The sequence below is a fragment of the Porites lutea genome, chromosome 3 (assembly GCF_958299795.1).
Source record: "Porites lutea chromosome 3, jaPorLute2.1, whole genome shotgun sequence".
NCBI lineage: Eukaryota > Metazoa > Cnidaria > Anthozoa > Scleractinia > Poritidae > Porites > Porites lutea.
Genome location: NC_133203.1, coordinates 49704362 through 49720200, shown reverse-complemented (window position 1 = coordinate 49720200; position 15839 = coordinate 49704362). Strand labels below are relative to the sequence as shown.

The 15839-nt window shown below is 38.9% G+C and overlaps 1 protein-coding gene across 1 annotated transcript; it reads left to right on the top strand.

Annotated features, from left to right (window-relative positions):
- The first annotated feature begins 4086 nt into the window (after positions 1–4086).
- LOC140929868 (microfibril-associated glycoprotein 4-like) lies at positions 4087–12018 on the top strand. Its single transcript, XM_073379567.1, has 3 exons — positions 4087–5223; positions 11002–11379; positions 11617–12018. Exons 1-3 carry the CDS (start codon positions 4620–4622, stop codon positions 11880–11882), a joined length of 1248 nt encoding a protein of 415 aa, XP_073235668.1. The 5' UTR covers positions 4087–4619; the 3' UTR covers positions 11883–12018.
- Positions 12019–15839: the final 3821 nt, after the last annotated feature.

The window sequence follows — 15839 nt, the reverse complement described above, 5'->3', positions numbered from 1 at the left end:
CTCACGAAAAAAGCATTTTCTTAAAAATTCGTAGTTTTTTTTTCCTTCAAATTTTTTCAGGGCCACAATTGATTAACTAACTACCCGGACTCTGAATTTCATGGTCATTGAAAAACTGTGACATTATCTTCTACAAGCCCAAACTTGAGTAAACATTGAAGATTTTTATCGTTTTGGCTGAGTTTGTGCTTTGGGAGTTGTCTATTGTTTCTAGTCTGTCATTATACAGCATTCTTGTTCAGCACGCGTGCAATGACCGCGCTTAAGAATTCATAACAGTCGCATAGACGACTGTTAAGCAAAAACTTAAGTAAATACCTACGAAGGAACAACAAGACATCGCGCTTCAGTTCAAAGACTCACTTATGTTAAGAAAAACTAAATGAACTGTGTGAGCGCTAAGAGAATTATCTTGACTGACGCACGACATATTTCTCCAAACTTGGTGTAGCTTAGTTTAAGCTACAGTGTACAACTCAAATCTGAAGATCGCACTATCCGTGGAAATTCAAAATCCTGCAAACCACACTATAGAGCTGGGCCCAGAGTCATACTGATATGGCAGGAAATAATCACATTCACGGACAAAGAAACTTGCATGCATGCATGTAGTTATCAGATACAGTCATTTCGGAGAAATCCAAAAAAACTAAAATCTTTATTCAGCCGTAATAAACAGAGGTGAAAGAATATAAAACACTTTACAACTGCATCTGAAATCAAATCCTATCAGGGACACCTACAGAAGCATAAACCACAGGAAATGATTACTCAGTATGCATGTAACAAACTTATTTCATGACCTCTTAATATAAGACTTAGTGCGGCAAAAACAAGATTTACTCAGTCAAAGTTTAGAATGCTACAAGTCATGCAATTTGTAGTGCTAGTAACCTTCGCGAGATAGAGAAAAAGAAAGGGAACCACTGTTCAAGCAGACTCTCAAGGTCACGTTTCACATTATCACGAGCGTATGAGTCGTGTTTAGCCTGTCAACGCTTATTTCTTACTGGTCATTTCGGTCAGTAAAGAGGCCCAAAAGGACTAGGCTTACGATCACGTTGTTGATCTTTCCTAGCAAGAAAACATACTTTGTATAGCAAGATCTTATATCTTCTTTCACCTTTACTGTTACCTCGGAATCGCTGTAAACATTTCCGGTCAATTGATTTGTTTTATACATATTGAAATGACAACAGCCTCTGTAACAGCCTTTGTGATTTTTGAGCATTTTTGTAAGTTAACTGCAGATTTCAGGAAAACAAAACCCGGGATACTACAGCATAGACAGGAGTACCCAACGAACGTTTTTCGCAAAATTGATTATACAATCGTAAACGCTAGCGGAGTGCTTTTACGTTAACCTATGTTAATATTTAACTTTCCTGGGAAAAAAAATACCCGCTCTTCACTGCTAGCCAGCAATTAACTTTCAGAAAATAAAAATCCCAGCCAGCAATCATGTTTGACGGTTTTTTGCCAGCCAGCACGGTTAAAAAAAAACAAAAATTACGCAATCCCAGCCAGAGTGAAACGGAATTCGGTGTTTGCCAGCCAGCGGTAGCAGAAGCAAGTTATGAGCCAGCCAGCAAAGTTTCATTTAACACATTGCCAAGAAAAACATGTAAGTCAGTAGGAAAGATCTGTTTTACGTCAAATTTACATAATATAAAAGAAAAGCGTATTAAACCTGTTTCACCCTTTTATCTAGTTGTCGGTTTTTTTTGAGATACAGGGAAAAGATCAGTGTATTGCTTAATATATATTATTCCCTATCCCTAAGTATTACATAACAATAACATAACAATTAAAGACATTCAGCGGTACTTACAGTTTTAAAATTTGGACTTGGGGAGTAGTCTTGAGTTTTTGCCAGGTAAACGATAAAAAGGAAGATCCCGAAATTTGTCCATAACACAATATATAACACGTAAAAAAAGTGATAACCGCAAAGCCTTAAGACCAATGCATATTTTCCAACGATTATTGACTGAGGCGAAATAAAGTTTAAGAATAAACAACGTAACAAGTAAGCTCGAAATCTCCGTGTGGTCTCCTCTGCAAAATCACCCCAAATTCAGTGTAGACACGTGCTTATCGCCAGCGTTGTATGCCCTGCTACTGTTACTCCGCAAAAAGTTTACACCAGAGTAAACAGGCTTTCCGTCGGAAACTTCTAACCGCTACGGCTGAAAACCACGAACCCACAAAGGTAACGTTTGCGGTCTTTAACTCGAGTTTCAACGTGGTGGGGGGAATGGTTTCCTCTTTCGTAATTTACGTAAACGCCTGATGATGATGATGATGATGATGTTACCTTTTTTAAAGTGTCAAAACTGTAATAGCGGTGAATAACCACTAAGTGGGGACACTAAAATAAACACAAAAAGAATAAATCAATTAATAAAAAAATTAAAATTAAGAAAAACTATGTACAGTATAAGCAATTGAGAAATTCGAGAGAACTATATACAATATGTACAAATGTATTCATTATCTTATAAAAAATAAGAAATAAAAGATTAAGAAGTGCAAAGAGAGCAGCTAGAGCAGTTATTGTCATCTAATAGCGTGCTAAGATCTACTTTTCTTATGTTATATTTGAAGGAGGACAACGTGGAAGCTTTTTTCACGTTACTAGGAACAGAACTCCATACCTTTGGGCCCATATACCTGAGCGAGTGCTTTCCAAAGGAGACTGTACATGTGTTGAATCTGGGTATAGTGAAGTCATGATTGCGCAGTTCATACTTAATTGCAGGCTGTTCAAAGAGAGTGCTAATGTATGTTGGGCACATGTTGTTTTTAACTTTATACATGAGAATAGCTATGTCCTGTAGTCGCCGGTTGTGTAGAGTAGATAGCCCAGCCATAGATAGTAATTGACCATAGGACGAATGTTTATCACAATATACAGCCCTAAGTGCTCTTTCCTGGATACGCCTTAGCCGTCTAGAATCACTAGCACGGCAAAAATGCCAGTAGGTTAAAGATGACAGTAGGTTAAATACGGGAGAACAGCTGCCTTATATAACTGTAACTAAGTTTGTGTGGGTATAAGGTTCCTGAGCCTCATGAGAACGCCTACCCGCTTGGCGCTCTTCTTAGAGATACTACTTATATGTTCATCAAAACGAAGATTGTTGTCAATACAGACACCTAATAGCTTGAGACATTCAGTGGATCTGACTTCATGATTGTCAATCATAATACTGTCCATAAACTTCCTTCCGCAACCAAGTGCCATTGTCTGGTACTTGTCCAAATTTCCCTTTAGTAAATTAGCTCTGTACCATGAAGATGCTGACTCAGCGCAAACAGCAAGATCATCATGCACATCAGAGAGGGTGCTGCGAACGACATAAAACTGGTGGTCATCTGCATACATATTCATGTTCGCATCAACAGTATAAGTCAAATCGTTTTGGAAGATGTCTAGATGAGAGGTCCAAATGCAGAACCCTGTGGGCATCCCCTGGTCTCGCTCTGCCACTCGCTCACTACAGATCCTAGCTTGACCCTGTTATAACGGTCTGTGAAGTAGGAGCCCATCAATCGCAGACTTCTTTCCTCAACACCATAAGCTTCAAGTTTTGCAAGTGTAAGTGGATGGTAAAGTGAATCGAAGGCTTTGCTCATGTCCGTGGAGAGAACACCCACAACGTTATGCTCATCCAGAGCGAATTTCCAATTTTCAGTCAAAGACAAGAGAGCTGTCTCACAGCTATTGTTTTTTCTGTAAGCTGTTAGTTTGTCGCACAGTTTGTTATTAAAACCATAACTGAGTTGCTTGCTGAGTAATTGTTCAAAGAGTTTGTTTACAGTAACTTGTACAGTTATGGGTCTGTAGTTTCCCTTTTCATGGGGATCTTCCTTCTTAAAAACAGGTGTCCATTCACCCCTTTTCCATCCCAAGGGCCACTCTCCGAGGGTTATACATGAATTAAATAGTGACGCCAATGGATTTGTTAGCTTAGTAGCTCCAAGCTTGAGCGCCATGGGAGGGATGCCGTCCATGTTTTAAAATATGCTGTGGCAACAGTTTTTTTTTTTTAAAAAGCCAGACTGATAGCGTGTTCTTGTAGTAACTTTCTCCGCACTAGTAAGAGCTTGTCATCCTGAGTTAGAGTATTTTTGCTAGTTAACTGGATACTTCAGGTATACACTACCCAGGATACTACAGCGTTGATTAGAGCATTTTTGTGAGTTAACTGTAGATTTTGCGTGACCCTGTCAAGAATATGATATCACGAGACATCATTGTAATGTCCTGTTTTAGGGGCTCGGGAAGATCTATTTAGGACATTCAACTCTTTTTCAAATTCTAACCTCAGATTTCAATCAACAACGGCCCCACTAACAGAGGAGGGTCTCCCTGTTGTTCGTCATATCGTGTTTCTACTTTAGCAAATCCAAAAAGTGTTACATCTTCTACCATATTTTTTCTTGTGAACAGGAGCTAATATTTAAAAATTCAATTTTAAACTAATCAACTAATTTATTCTCATTTATTATTTGATGAAGTGAAAAAGCAGCTGACCGAGTTAGAACAAGAAATAAGGGCTACGAAAGTAAATGAAACTGGAGAACCCAGAGTATTTGATGAGGCGATAAAACGGATGACCGCGGAGTTAAAACAAGAGATAAGGTCTACGAAGGTAAATGAAACTGGAGAACACAGAGTGTTTGATGAGATGATACAACGGATGGCCGCGGAGTTAAAACAAGAAATAAGGTCTACGAAAGTAAATGAAACTGGAGAACACAGAGTGTTTGATGAGATGATACAACGGATGGGCGCGGAGTTAAAACAAGAAATAAGGTCTGCGAAAGTAAATGAAACTGGAGAACACAGAGTGTTTGATGAGATGATACAACGGATGGCCGCGGAGTTTAAACAAGAAATAAGGTCTACGAAAGTAAATGAAACTGGAGAACACAGGGTGTCTGATGAGATGATACAACGGATAGCCGCGGAGTTAAAACAAGAAATAAGGTCTACGAAAGTAAATGAAACTGGAGAACACAGAGTGTTTGATGAGATGATACAACGGATGACCGCGGAGTTAAAACAAGAAATAAGGTCTACGAAAGTAAATGAAACTGGAGAACATAGAGTGTTTGATGAGGTGAAACAACAGCTGACCGCGTTAAGAAATGATATAGCGGCTTCTTTAATAAATCAGACTGGAGGAAAATGTATAAGCAGAGTGTTTCATAAAGGTAGGGTGAAGTAAGTTTTACTAATTTTATGCACTGGGAAACCTCCATACAGAGGGCACAAAGTTTGGTCCGGAAAAATGTTCACATAATCATTGTATCTGTTAATTGAAGGGACATCTCTATTCAGGGTGAAGTGACTCTTTTTCTGGGTGCCGAAACCTGGGTTTCAGGGGACATCTTAGCACTCAAAAACAGTCTGACCACAAAAAGCGTTGCTACGTTTGAGCGTATACTTGTCACAATGACGTCAGCTTTCACAACATGAAATTTCCTACTTCAATCGATATACTACAATTCAACACTAAACATCGCAGAGACCAGTTAATCAGGATTTTATACATTACCTAGCTGCTTGAAATAATGATTACCGAAGATTCCAAGGCAGAAAAAAAGAAAAAAAAAATATTCGTTGGTTAATATTTAACGAACTCCATTGAGGGGACACTTGCTTTGGTCTCGAGGGTGCCCCCTTGATAGAGTTTCCACTGTATAAGCTACTGTAATAAACATTGTTTTTCCAATAGTTATGAACTATCTGTGCGCTTTTTCCTTTGGTAGCTGTAGCAATCCTATTCATCAATAATTCAGGTTCTAGTTTATAGAGGGGCGAAGTCGTTACGTCACGTTGCCATGGTAGCAAAATTTCTAGATGACAGCAAACCAGAAACGTCACTTAAAAAGTGAATTTGTAAGGGTTATATACCTGTCCCTCGGGGGTATGTGATATATTCACCTGGTACCGCCCCGAGGGCGCATGCATACTCTTTTGGACCTTCCACCGCGACAGATTTTTGTGTCAGACGTCCGACGAGTCTCATTGCAAACCAGGATGTTTGCAGGTCACGACGTTGGAGATGTTATGTCAAATTTGTTTAAAAGTGACGCGGCCGATGATGCGAATTTCTAGTCAGTGTCGAAGGACATTGCCACTATGACAACTGCCGACGAGGAAAATGAAGTCCAAGAAAATGTGATAAGTTCATTAAAAAGAAATTCAAAATTCTGGCTTGTGTTGTTTTACCGGGACGGTTAAACATGTTGAGGGGAATATGAGCAGTGGAAATATGTATTGAATACTTTTGTCATTGTTATCAGTTATTGTTTCAAATTCCCCTGTTAATTACAGTCAAAGCCGCCACCAACCTTTCAGACAGTCAATAATTATAATGAGGAAAGCGAAGCTCCCGTTAATAAATTTATAATTTAAATCAAACAATAAACTTGTAATCCAAAAATCAGTTAACTTTAGGGCAGATTGATGTGACATTAGAGGGAATGGCTAAGTGATTTTAGAGAAAAAATAATTTGCAAACAGTCCAAGAATGAAACAAATCTTACACAGAGTTCAATAAATTTACACCCAAAAAGTACCACTCATGCACCTTTGAGCACAGTAGATTAGGCTTGGAAAACAAGTTATTCCCAAACAAAATAACCCACTTGGCAGTCGCCCACCTGCACCACCTTTATTTTCTACGGTTAGTTGGACAGCCCCGGCAAAAGGCTGGTCAGATACGATAGTCCTCTGTGGCAGCCAATTTACACCTTACAATTTATCCGGGTTGTATTCCTCTGTCTCAAAAGGGAGGCTAAAATAGAAAAAAATCAGGCCGGATGTTTTGTGTTCGACAAGTTTGCTTGTATTACAAATCTTGCCGGCAAAACTGGTGTAAATCAACCATTTGTACTTTTTATACATCATATCTGAGGCAAACAGTACAGTATGTGGTCCGTGGTACTGACGAAAAAGGCGTAAATGAGTATTTTTTTATCTCAAAAGAGGAGTAGAGAGCTGAAATTTGTCCTGTAAGTTCCCGTAACATGTTACTAATTAAACTTGTGACAAACCGACAGCTTCTGAGCTTTGCCAAAACTCCTGCATCATAGAAAATGACCGCTCCGTTTGAAGGTCACTGATCCGGCCAGTGGTTCCTTCGTCCGGCCACTTTGGCCACTTTGAAAGCCGGCATGCTAACTGCGCGCAACAAGAAACGTTCCAAGCACCAACTGATATAAATTCCTGTATATTTTCTATAGGCATCATTTAAACTCAGAAACCAAAATGAGATTTCTGTGTTTATACTACTACATGAGAAATTTCTGTAATTTGATTGGCTTAGAGCAGTGGTATTTCAGTTTAATTTGAAATACCTACATGTAAAAATTACAAACCTTTTGCGGGTAGTAGTATAAACAAATAATAGCATGATTTAGTGTACGTGGTATTTGGCATAAATACCACTTGTGATATTTCAAAATTGTCTCAAATTTCATTCGCCTAATGGCTCGTGACATTTCATATAACGACAATTTCGAAACATCACTCGTTGTATTTATGCCAAATATCATCCACTACAAATCATGCTATTACCGAAACAAAGAGGTATTAATAGTTTGGTCTCATGCATGAATTATTATTATTTTCGCTTCTCTGCGAATGTGTGCCGTGCAGTTACGATGCGACGGCAGTAAAAACACCACTATTTTAAATGAATTCAATCAAAGTTTAAAGAGAAAGAAAAATTGGTCGTCGCTTGTTTAGGTTCTCAAGAAAAACTTCCCACCACGAAATTTTATGTCTTAGTCGTGTAGCAACGGCAAAGAAATCCGACCAAAAGCGTGCGTCATCATGCACGTGCAGAGTAATGTTTTGCTTGTTAAAACCCATTGCTTGGATGTTTTGACTTTGCTAGAGCTCCCTGTTATGAAACCAATCGGACGGATATAAGTTTTTTTATGGCCTTCTGTATCATTACATGTAAAGTGATCTCTTTCAAACTAGTTTTTCAATTTTTAACCGTTTGAGCTGAGACTTTGCACGACAATAGAACTTTGTATTCCCAACAACCATGTGTTTTTGGTTTTTTGGCTTTTAACGGTTTTTGGCGCGAAAATGACGTCATAAGACTAACAATAAAATATAACTTTCAACTTATGCCATAACAGGTTAGCAATTTTGAAAGAGTACTCAGAGAAGAACTTAAAAAAAGTTTTTGAAAACCTCATTTGGTTAAGGCTGCGTGCAAACGGACGCAACAACTCCCAACATTGTTGCGCCAACAATGTTGGGAGTTGTTGCGTGTGTGTTGGCAGTGGTGTGCAAACGGATGCAACAACTCCCAACAATGTTGGGACCTGCAGTGCATCGTGGGAAGGATACAACCCATAAGTCTTGTAAACTATGCGTAATGAGCTTGCGTGGCCCCAACAATGTTGGAAGAGCTGTGCAAACGAATCCAACATTGTTGCGCTACGCTTCGGCGATCACGGAACAAAAGAAATGTTGGGAGTTGTTGGCTGAAAAGTTTGACCGGTTTCAAACTTTGCGCAACAATATGCAACAACATCCAACAACATGCAACAGGGTGTGCAAACAGATGCAACATGTAACATCCAACAATGCTGCGTCCGTTTGCACGGGGCTTAAGAAGATATGACATTCTAAAGATCACTAAATAACTAAAAATAGTAACAAAATGGCGGAAAATACGACATTTACAGCTCAATAACTTTTCAACCAATTAAGCTTTACAAATATTTTTTCACATTTGAGCTCATCTCTGTAAGTTCTTTTAAAAGTTCTTAATAGTTTTTTACGCCATAAGTCGAAAACTACTTTTTGCTGTCAATCTTATGACGTCATTTTCGCGCCAAAAACCGTTAAAATCAAAACTTCCGAAAACATACGATTGTTGGGAATACAAAGTTCTATTATCGTGCAAAGTCTCATCTCAAACGGTTAAAAATTAAAAAACTAGATTGAAAGAGGTCATTTTTTGTTGACAGCTGACCCGGAGTTTAAACTGAAGTGCAGTGCTTCTTGGAAAGTCTCGAGCAATATATTTCACTTGAACACCGCATGCGGTTTTTATTATTTTAATACTCCACTCATTGAAAGTGCTTTACTTAAAATGTGACTCAAAGTTGAAAGATCCTCGCTTCAATTCATGAATTTTAATTTACTAAGAACTAAACGAAAAGAAAAGTGAACTTTCTGAGGTTCTCCCTATTCAATCATTATTTGGCTGGTTTATGTTATCGTCCGGTGGCCGGACCAATGACCTAGTACGCAAAATTTACTTTGTAATATTCTCTACAACTTTGGTTTTAAAATTCAACCTGTCGACCTAATTTTTTTTGCAAGTCGAAAGAAGTTTCTTGTACGCTGCGTACACCAAAAATTAGCTTTCTTAACGCACTTCATCGAAAATGCGTGAATTCAAAATATATCCTAGTAATTTAAGGCGCCATAAAAAAGACAAAAATAACATAACCAAAATTCAGCTACGTTCTCGTTAACTTGATTTTCCAGCTTTCGCTAGCATCAGGAAAAACCTCGAATCGAGCTTAAGAAGGTAAACAGATCAATAAACACTGGGAAAGTTTCGTTGTATTGTAACCTTATTTTCTTCCTGAAAATTACATCACAAAGTTAAAAACCGGCCAGACTGACCAAGAACCACATACTCTACTATCAGTCGCTGTTTGTTTATCGTACAGACCTCGGACAGAATTTATGTTTTTTTTTCCTTATTTAAACCTATAATTCTGCAGATCACATTATAAAACGTTTTCATGAAGAGAAGTCCACAATGTCGAGACCTGTTTAGTCAGATCAATCTCCTCCTACGTAGTATGCAAGGTAATAATCAGGGCTTTTAGCAAAAACTTTCAAACATTTTTCAAAATTACTCATACGGCCAGCCGGTTCCGACTTTTGACAAGCGCCAACTTTGCAGAGCGAGCTGTTGCGTGTTTGAATGAACAGTATTAGAGTTGCGCTTCAACATAATAAAGAATTAATTATGTTACGTGATACGTGCGGCATCTTGAGTACTCCCGCATGCGATGTTCATGTACGACTAAAAACAACTGGCACAGAGATTAAAATTGCGAAAGAGACTACTAACAATCAAGACAAGAAATATCACGGCGACAAGTACGGAGAGTGAAGTGCCCTTGATGCACGTGCAAAGTTGTTTGGCTATAATATAAACCCATTGCTTCTTTGCCCTTTTTGTTGCCGTCGCCGTCGTCGTTGCTTCTATTGTTGTCATCCAAAATTTTTGTATGACAACAATGGGCAGCTTAAGCAAAGACGATGGCGACGGCAACGAGAATGAGCTCCCTCTCCCCTCGCGTGTCTCCCTCGCGCGCACCCGTTCTTTCATGCATCCATTTATTCCTAGCGCATGCTACGCAGGCTACGGAATGGCAAAAAAGCAATAGGTTGAGGGCGCGATCCATTCAACCAAAATTCAGACCGGTTCGACCGGGAAAAGAGGACCACCTCAAAAGGTGGACCTGTTTTTTCGAAACTTTCCCGGTTGGACCGAACCGATCCATTGAGTTTTGGACCGAAATTTCCGGAAATTTTGGTTGAATGGATCGCGCCCTTAGATTAACAAAACAACAACTTTGCACGTGCATCACGCTTTTTTGTACATTTCTTAGCCGTCGTTGACTGCAACGACTGCAACACCAAACTTTCTAATTTCATGCCCCGCTTTATGGAGCAGGTGAACACGGGATAAAAATTTTATTTTCCTTTTTGTAAACATGGATACCGTCCTTTCTGATTCAAGCCCAGAAATTTCGCCAATATTTGACAAATTAAATGAAATTAAATAAAATCGATGAAGTTTGAAACAGTGCGAATTCACTTTTTAAGTGACGTTTTCGGTTTGTTGTCATTCAGAAATTTGCTACCATGGCAACGTGACGTAACGACTTCTCCTCTCTATTTCAAATGAATTTAAGATTATCTTTCCCGAACAGCTAAGAACTGTGCTGAGCTATACGAATGTGGCAAGAGGGTCAGCGGTGTGTACACAATCGACCCTGATGGTGAAGGTGCCTTTGATGTGTTCTGTGATCAAAAAACAACCGGAGGGGGATGGACAGTGTTCCAGAAGAGACTGGATGGCTCGGTTGATTTCTATCGTTACTGGAATGACTACAAAAATGGGTTCGGTGACCTGAATGGCGAGTTCTGGCTTGGATTGGACAAAATTTACCGCCTGACCAATAAAAAATGCATCCGGCTTCGAGTTGATCTAGAGGAAACTACAGGCAACACTGCTTACGCTGAATATGACATGTTTGCAGTTACAAACGAAACGACTAAATACAAGCTCATTCTAGGAATGTACTCAGGTATCGTGCTTGGAATGTAGATGATTTTGATATACAGTATTTTGTCCTCGTTTCTTAATTATTCGTTGTATGTTTGTTCAGGTTAGCGGTTTCTTGCAAACTTGAAAACTCTAGTCAGTTTCAAAAGGAGCTCAGTTACTTTCCAAACGTAGCCCCTATCTTGCACTTCAATATTAGATTATATTCAGGTATTCTACTCCAAACATTCCTGGTAAAATGACCTTGTATGACCCCTAGGAACTGCTGGTGACTCATTAACGTCGTGGCATCGAGACCAGCCGTTTAGCACTAGAGACCAAGATCATGACGCCGTCTCACAAAACTGCGCTGTGACCTTCAGAGGAGCCTGGTGGTACTCTCGTTGCCATCATTCAAACTTGAATGGTTTTTATCACAACGGTTCACATTCATCATATGCCGATGGTGTCAACTGGTATACATGGAAAGGATATAAGTACTCTGCTAAGAGAGCTGAGATGAAAATCAGACCGGCCAACTTTTAGAACTTTTACGGAACCCTAGGACGTCTTGTTTCCGTTGTAGTTTCCAAGTAACAAATAAAATTTCATGGTAAAATGCCGTATTTACTCGAATAAGCACCCCCCCTCAAATAAGTGCCGCATTTTGGACAAAAATACTGAGTTAATAGGCGCCTCTCCCAGTCCCCAAACTAAGCTGCGCGGCCCCGGTGAAATCAAAACCAAAAGACGTTTCTGTCATAAAATGAAATAATATCGGTAACTGAAAAGAAGCAAAGAAGTAGCGTCCAACTTTCAAATAAGAGCCGCTTCGAATAAGCACCACATTTGAGAAGTGAAAATTTTAATCAGCATCGGGCGCTTATTCGAGTAAATACGGTTATGTCAAAGGAATCGGTGATTATAAAACAACTTTGACCCATTTTCATGCCATCGCATTCTAAGGCGTCTTAGTAATACATCAGCATGCGATATCCAATGTAGGTTCGGGCATATGATAACCCGAGAGGCGGGGACTATCATATCATCCTAGGTGAACTTGAGTCTTCGAAATTACAAGGGCTTCACTATTATTTTCCCGAAGATTTTAGATGTAATTTAACGTATTACGAAGGTGAGAATTTTTCTGATTCCTCTCTCTATCACATTTTTGAATCCGAAATTTTAGGTTTCCTTTTTTTCTACGAAAAATAGCCTAACCTAGGGAGTTAAGGTGACTCGATCCGGTTATTTTGTGTGGGTACCATCCTACTTTGAAGCCCTCTGGTATCCCCGCCTTTACTTTGATCATAAGTCTAACATATAGCATGGATAACATATAGATCAATCTACAATATAGCATAAAATTTTTGGCGATCGGAGTAAATGTCACGCGGTAGTATGTAGTAGTGATAACGAAAGAAAGAATTTTCTGATTCCTCTGTCCATCACATTTTTGAATCAAAAAATTTTAGTTGTCCTTTTTTCGACGAAAAATAACCTAACCTGGTGAGTGAAATGTGAAAAATTAAACTTCAGAAAATCGTAGGAAAATTATAAGACATATCATCGAAAATTGCACATGAATGGAACGACTGGATCATCTAGACATTTTAAGATTCTAGGCAATATTTGCTTCTCCGAACCTGCAGATATTTTACAGAAATTAAAACAGTCGCTTTACGGACAGTTTTCTTTGTCCCTGGGGAAAGCCCTTAGTACATTTTCTCAATAAAATTCAACCCATTCAATAGGGACATCCGTTAATGCGGACAACGGACACTTATTTCTTGCCCAATCAACAAATTCTTATTGAAAGCCACCATCAGCCAATGCGGACACTTCATTATCAACTGTGTGCTGTAATTGACCTTTCCTTTTTGAAAATAAAAAAAATTCTTCAGTTGACAGCATGTCGATGTTCCCAGCGCTACCTTACACCAGTAGGATGATTTGTAGACGTCAATTTTTGGCATCAAACGAGTTATGCAGAGAAGGGTTTTGATTAAGTAATACTGTATAAATGGGCGAGTTTTAAGTGTTTCCGTCAGACTTAAGCCGCGTACGTAATGACGGCTTTGTGAAGCCGTTAGAGATGTTTAATCAGAGGCACCCAGCAACCTTTTTTCTGTAAAATAATTGTTCGAAGGAGCGAATGTTACCTAGAAATTTCTAAAGGTCAGAAAAGCTAAAAATTTCTGAATAACCGTTCCATTCGTCTAAAATATTCGGAGGTTTTCTAATAGCTTAACTACGATTTTCGTAGCTCGTGTTATTCACATTTTAATACCAAGATATTGCGATTATTGTTAAAAAAAGGTCTCCTAAAACTTTCGGTATAAAGACAAAACGTCCCCTATAATTTTCCAATGAAAGCAAGGCTACTTCATGTCCTCAAGCTTTCGACCGGACCCGGAAGAGTAGCTAACACTTTCGGATGAGACGAAAAAGCCACCTAAGACTTTCGTGACAACCAAAGTTCCCCTAAGACATCCCAACAGATAAATAGTTTTTTAGAGCAACTCTAAATTAATCAAACAGGCTTCTAAAGCATAGAGAAAACCATCTGAGACACTTCGGGCGTATTTGGAAACATTCGGTGGTTGGATGCCCCTGTTTAATTTGACGATGATTATGTCCTCTTTTATTTCTTTAGTATTTTGTTCTAGTCTTCTTGTAAAAGAGGGTTTTTTGACTTTTGTTGTGAAGTATTTGAAAGTTATTTTTAAGACGGATCTATCGTATCTTAAGTTTAGTTTTGGTTTCATTAAGTCTTGTTTTTGTCCACGTTCTGTTGTGAATTCCTGTTTTGATCTTTTGTTTTTAATTGTACTTGAAGTTTAATTTTGCTTAGCTCGCGAATTTGTTTATCAGGGGCACCCAACGAGAATATAGTTCAAAAGCACATAAACATAGCATTGTTGAACGTCTTCTAGTATTTAAACGGTAGATATAGGCATATTTTTATCCCCTAAAACTTTTTAATCTGTTCAGATTTCCTAGCTGAAAGTCTAGTAATCCGAAAATTATAGGGATCAAAACTTGCCTTTTCGAAAATTTCAGCCAGAAAAAAGGCTCCCGAAAATTCTAGGTGACCTTTTAGGGTAAAAATCCGTTGGAAATGGGCAATTATACCATTTTTATATGTTCGAAAATCTTAGGAGAGGCAGCCAAGCAAGAAATTTTACAACAAATGTTCCGAAAATTCTAGGTCTTCAAATCGTCTTCCGAACAGATATTTTCCGAAAATTGACGTTGGGTGCCCCTGATTTATTGCCATATTAGGAATGTTCGCTTGGCATTGTCAGATGTTAGTTTTTTTACAGGTGGTCGTGTTTGTGGTGTTAGAGCTGACGTTGGTTCTTTGGTACTTGTCAGTTGCGGCTATGCGTAGGCCAATCTATTCCGTAACAATAGCAAACCTGTTGCAATGTTCGCGATAAGATATACAATAGGAACTCTTCCGGTCAGCTAACCCAAACACGTCCAGCTTTGGCTATTAAAACCGCTACTATACTTGAACTAGTAAGTAGAGTAAAAGTAGGGAAGTTGGTAGAAGTAAGTTAGTGAAAAAGTGGAAGAATTAGAAGATTAAGAAGAATAAAAGCAAGATGTAAATCAGATTCCTGGTACCTCATCGTCTGGCGAGCGAGTTGCTCGAATACACCCACACACTTTAATAACATAACCCGCTTAATACGGACACTTTCTGCTGTCCCTTTAGACAAAAAAATTCACGGGGTTTGACTGTATTTTCTTTCCTTTCACAACAGTCCCTCTATAAAGTATTGTCTTAAATGCCTCCTAATGATTCTAAACCACCACGCACACACGCTTTGGGATCTGACAGTCGTTATTACAACAAGAACACTGAAACGCAAGACCATAAGACTGTCCGTGGCGGTGGTGGGATGGGAAAATTTGTATTTGCACTATGCTTACAATCTTGCTTCTGAAATCTGCTTGCTTATGCTATAAACTGCGTGTATACCCGAGGAGTTGTGCTATTAGGACTAAATTTACAAAACCTATCGCTATCTGATTGCTTACTTAAAATCGGAGGGGAGAGGGGGGGGGGGGGGGGTGGTGGTCTAGATTTATATTAATAAGAGTATCAATATCCACCTACACCACCACGTACACACGCTTTGGGATCTGACAGTCTTTATTACAACAAGAACACTTACACGAAAGTAAATAAACCCGAGAGAACTGATTAAAACAAATACTTAAAACTACAGTCGAATCATATAAAAGCCCTAACCCAAGTGAGTAGTGAAACATGTCATGGTTATGTGGAACAAGATAAAATGGATTTACAGAGCAGGTTAGAGGTTTTTAGTCGGATGGTTAGAGGCATGGTGAGGTATATATGAGGATGGTGTCCGAACGCCAGTCGCCTAATGCCTTTATAGGCTCTATGAGAACGCCGGACTGGTAAGCAAAGGATACCCCGCCTCTACGAGAAGAGTGCCCCGCGTATAACGTAGGATTATTACCTAT

What these genes read in the sequence shown, in the direction of transcription:
- LOC140929868 (XM_073379567.1), top strand. Translation starts at nt 4,620, where the DNA reads ATGACCGCGGAGTTAAAACAAGAGATAAGGTCTACGAAGGTAAATGAA. An exon ending in AAGCAGAGTGTTTCATAAAG is followed by an intron (nt 5,224 to 11,001) that starts GTAGGGTGAAGT and finishes TTTCCCGAACAG; the next exon opens with CTAAGAACTGTGCTGAGCTA. An exon ending in CATTCTAGGAATGTACTCAG is followed by an intron (nt 11,380 to 11,616) that starts GTATCGTGCTTG and finishes TATGACCCCTAG; the next exon opens with GAACTGCTGGTGACTCATTA.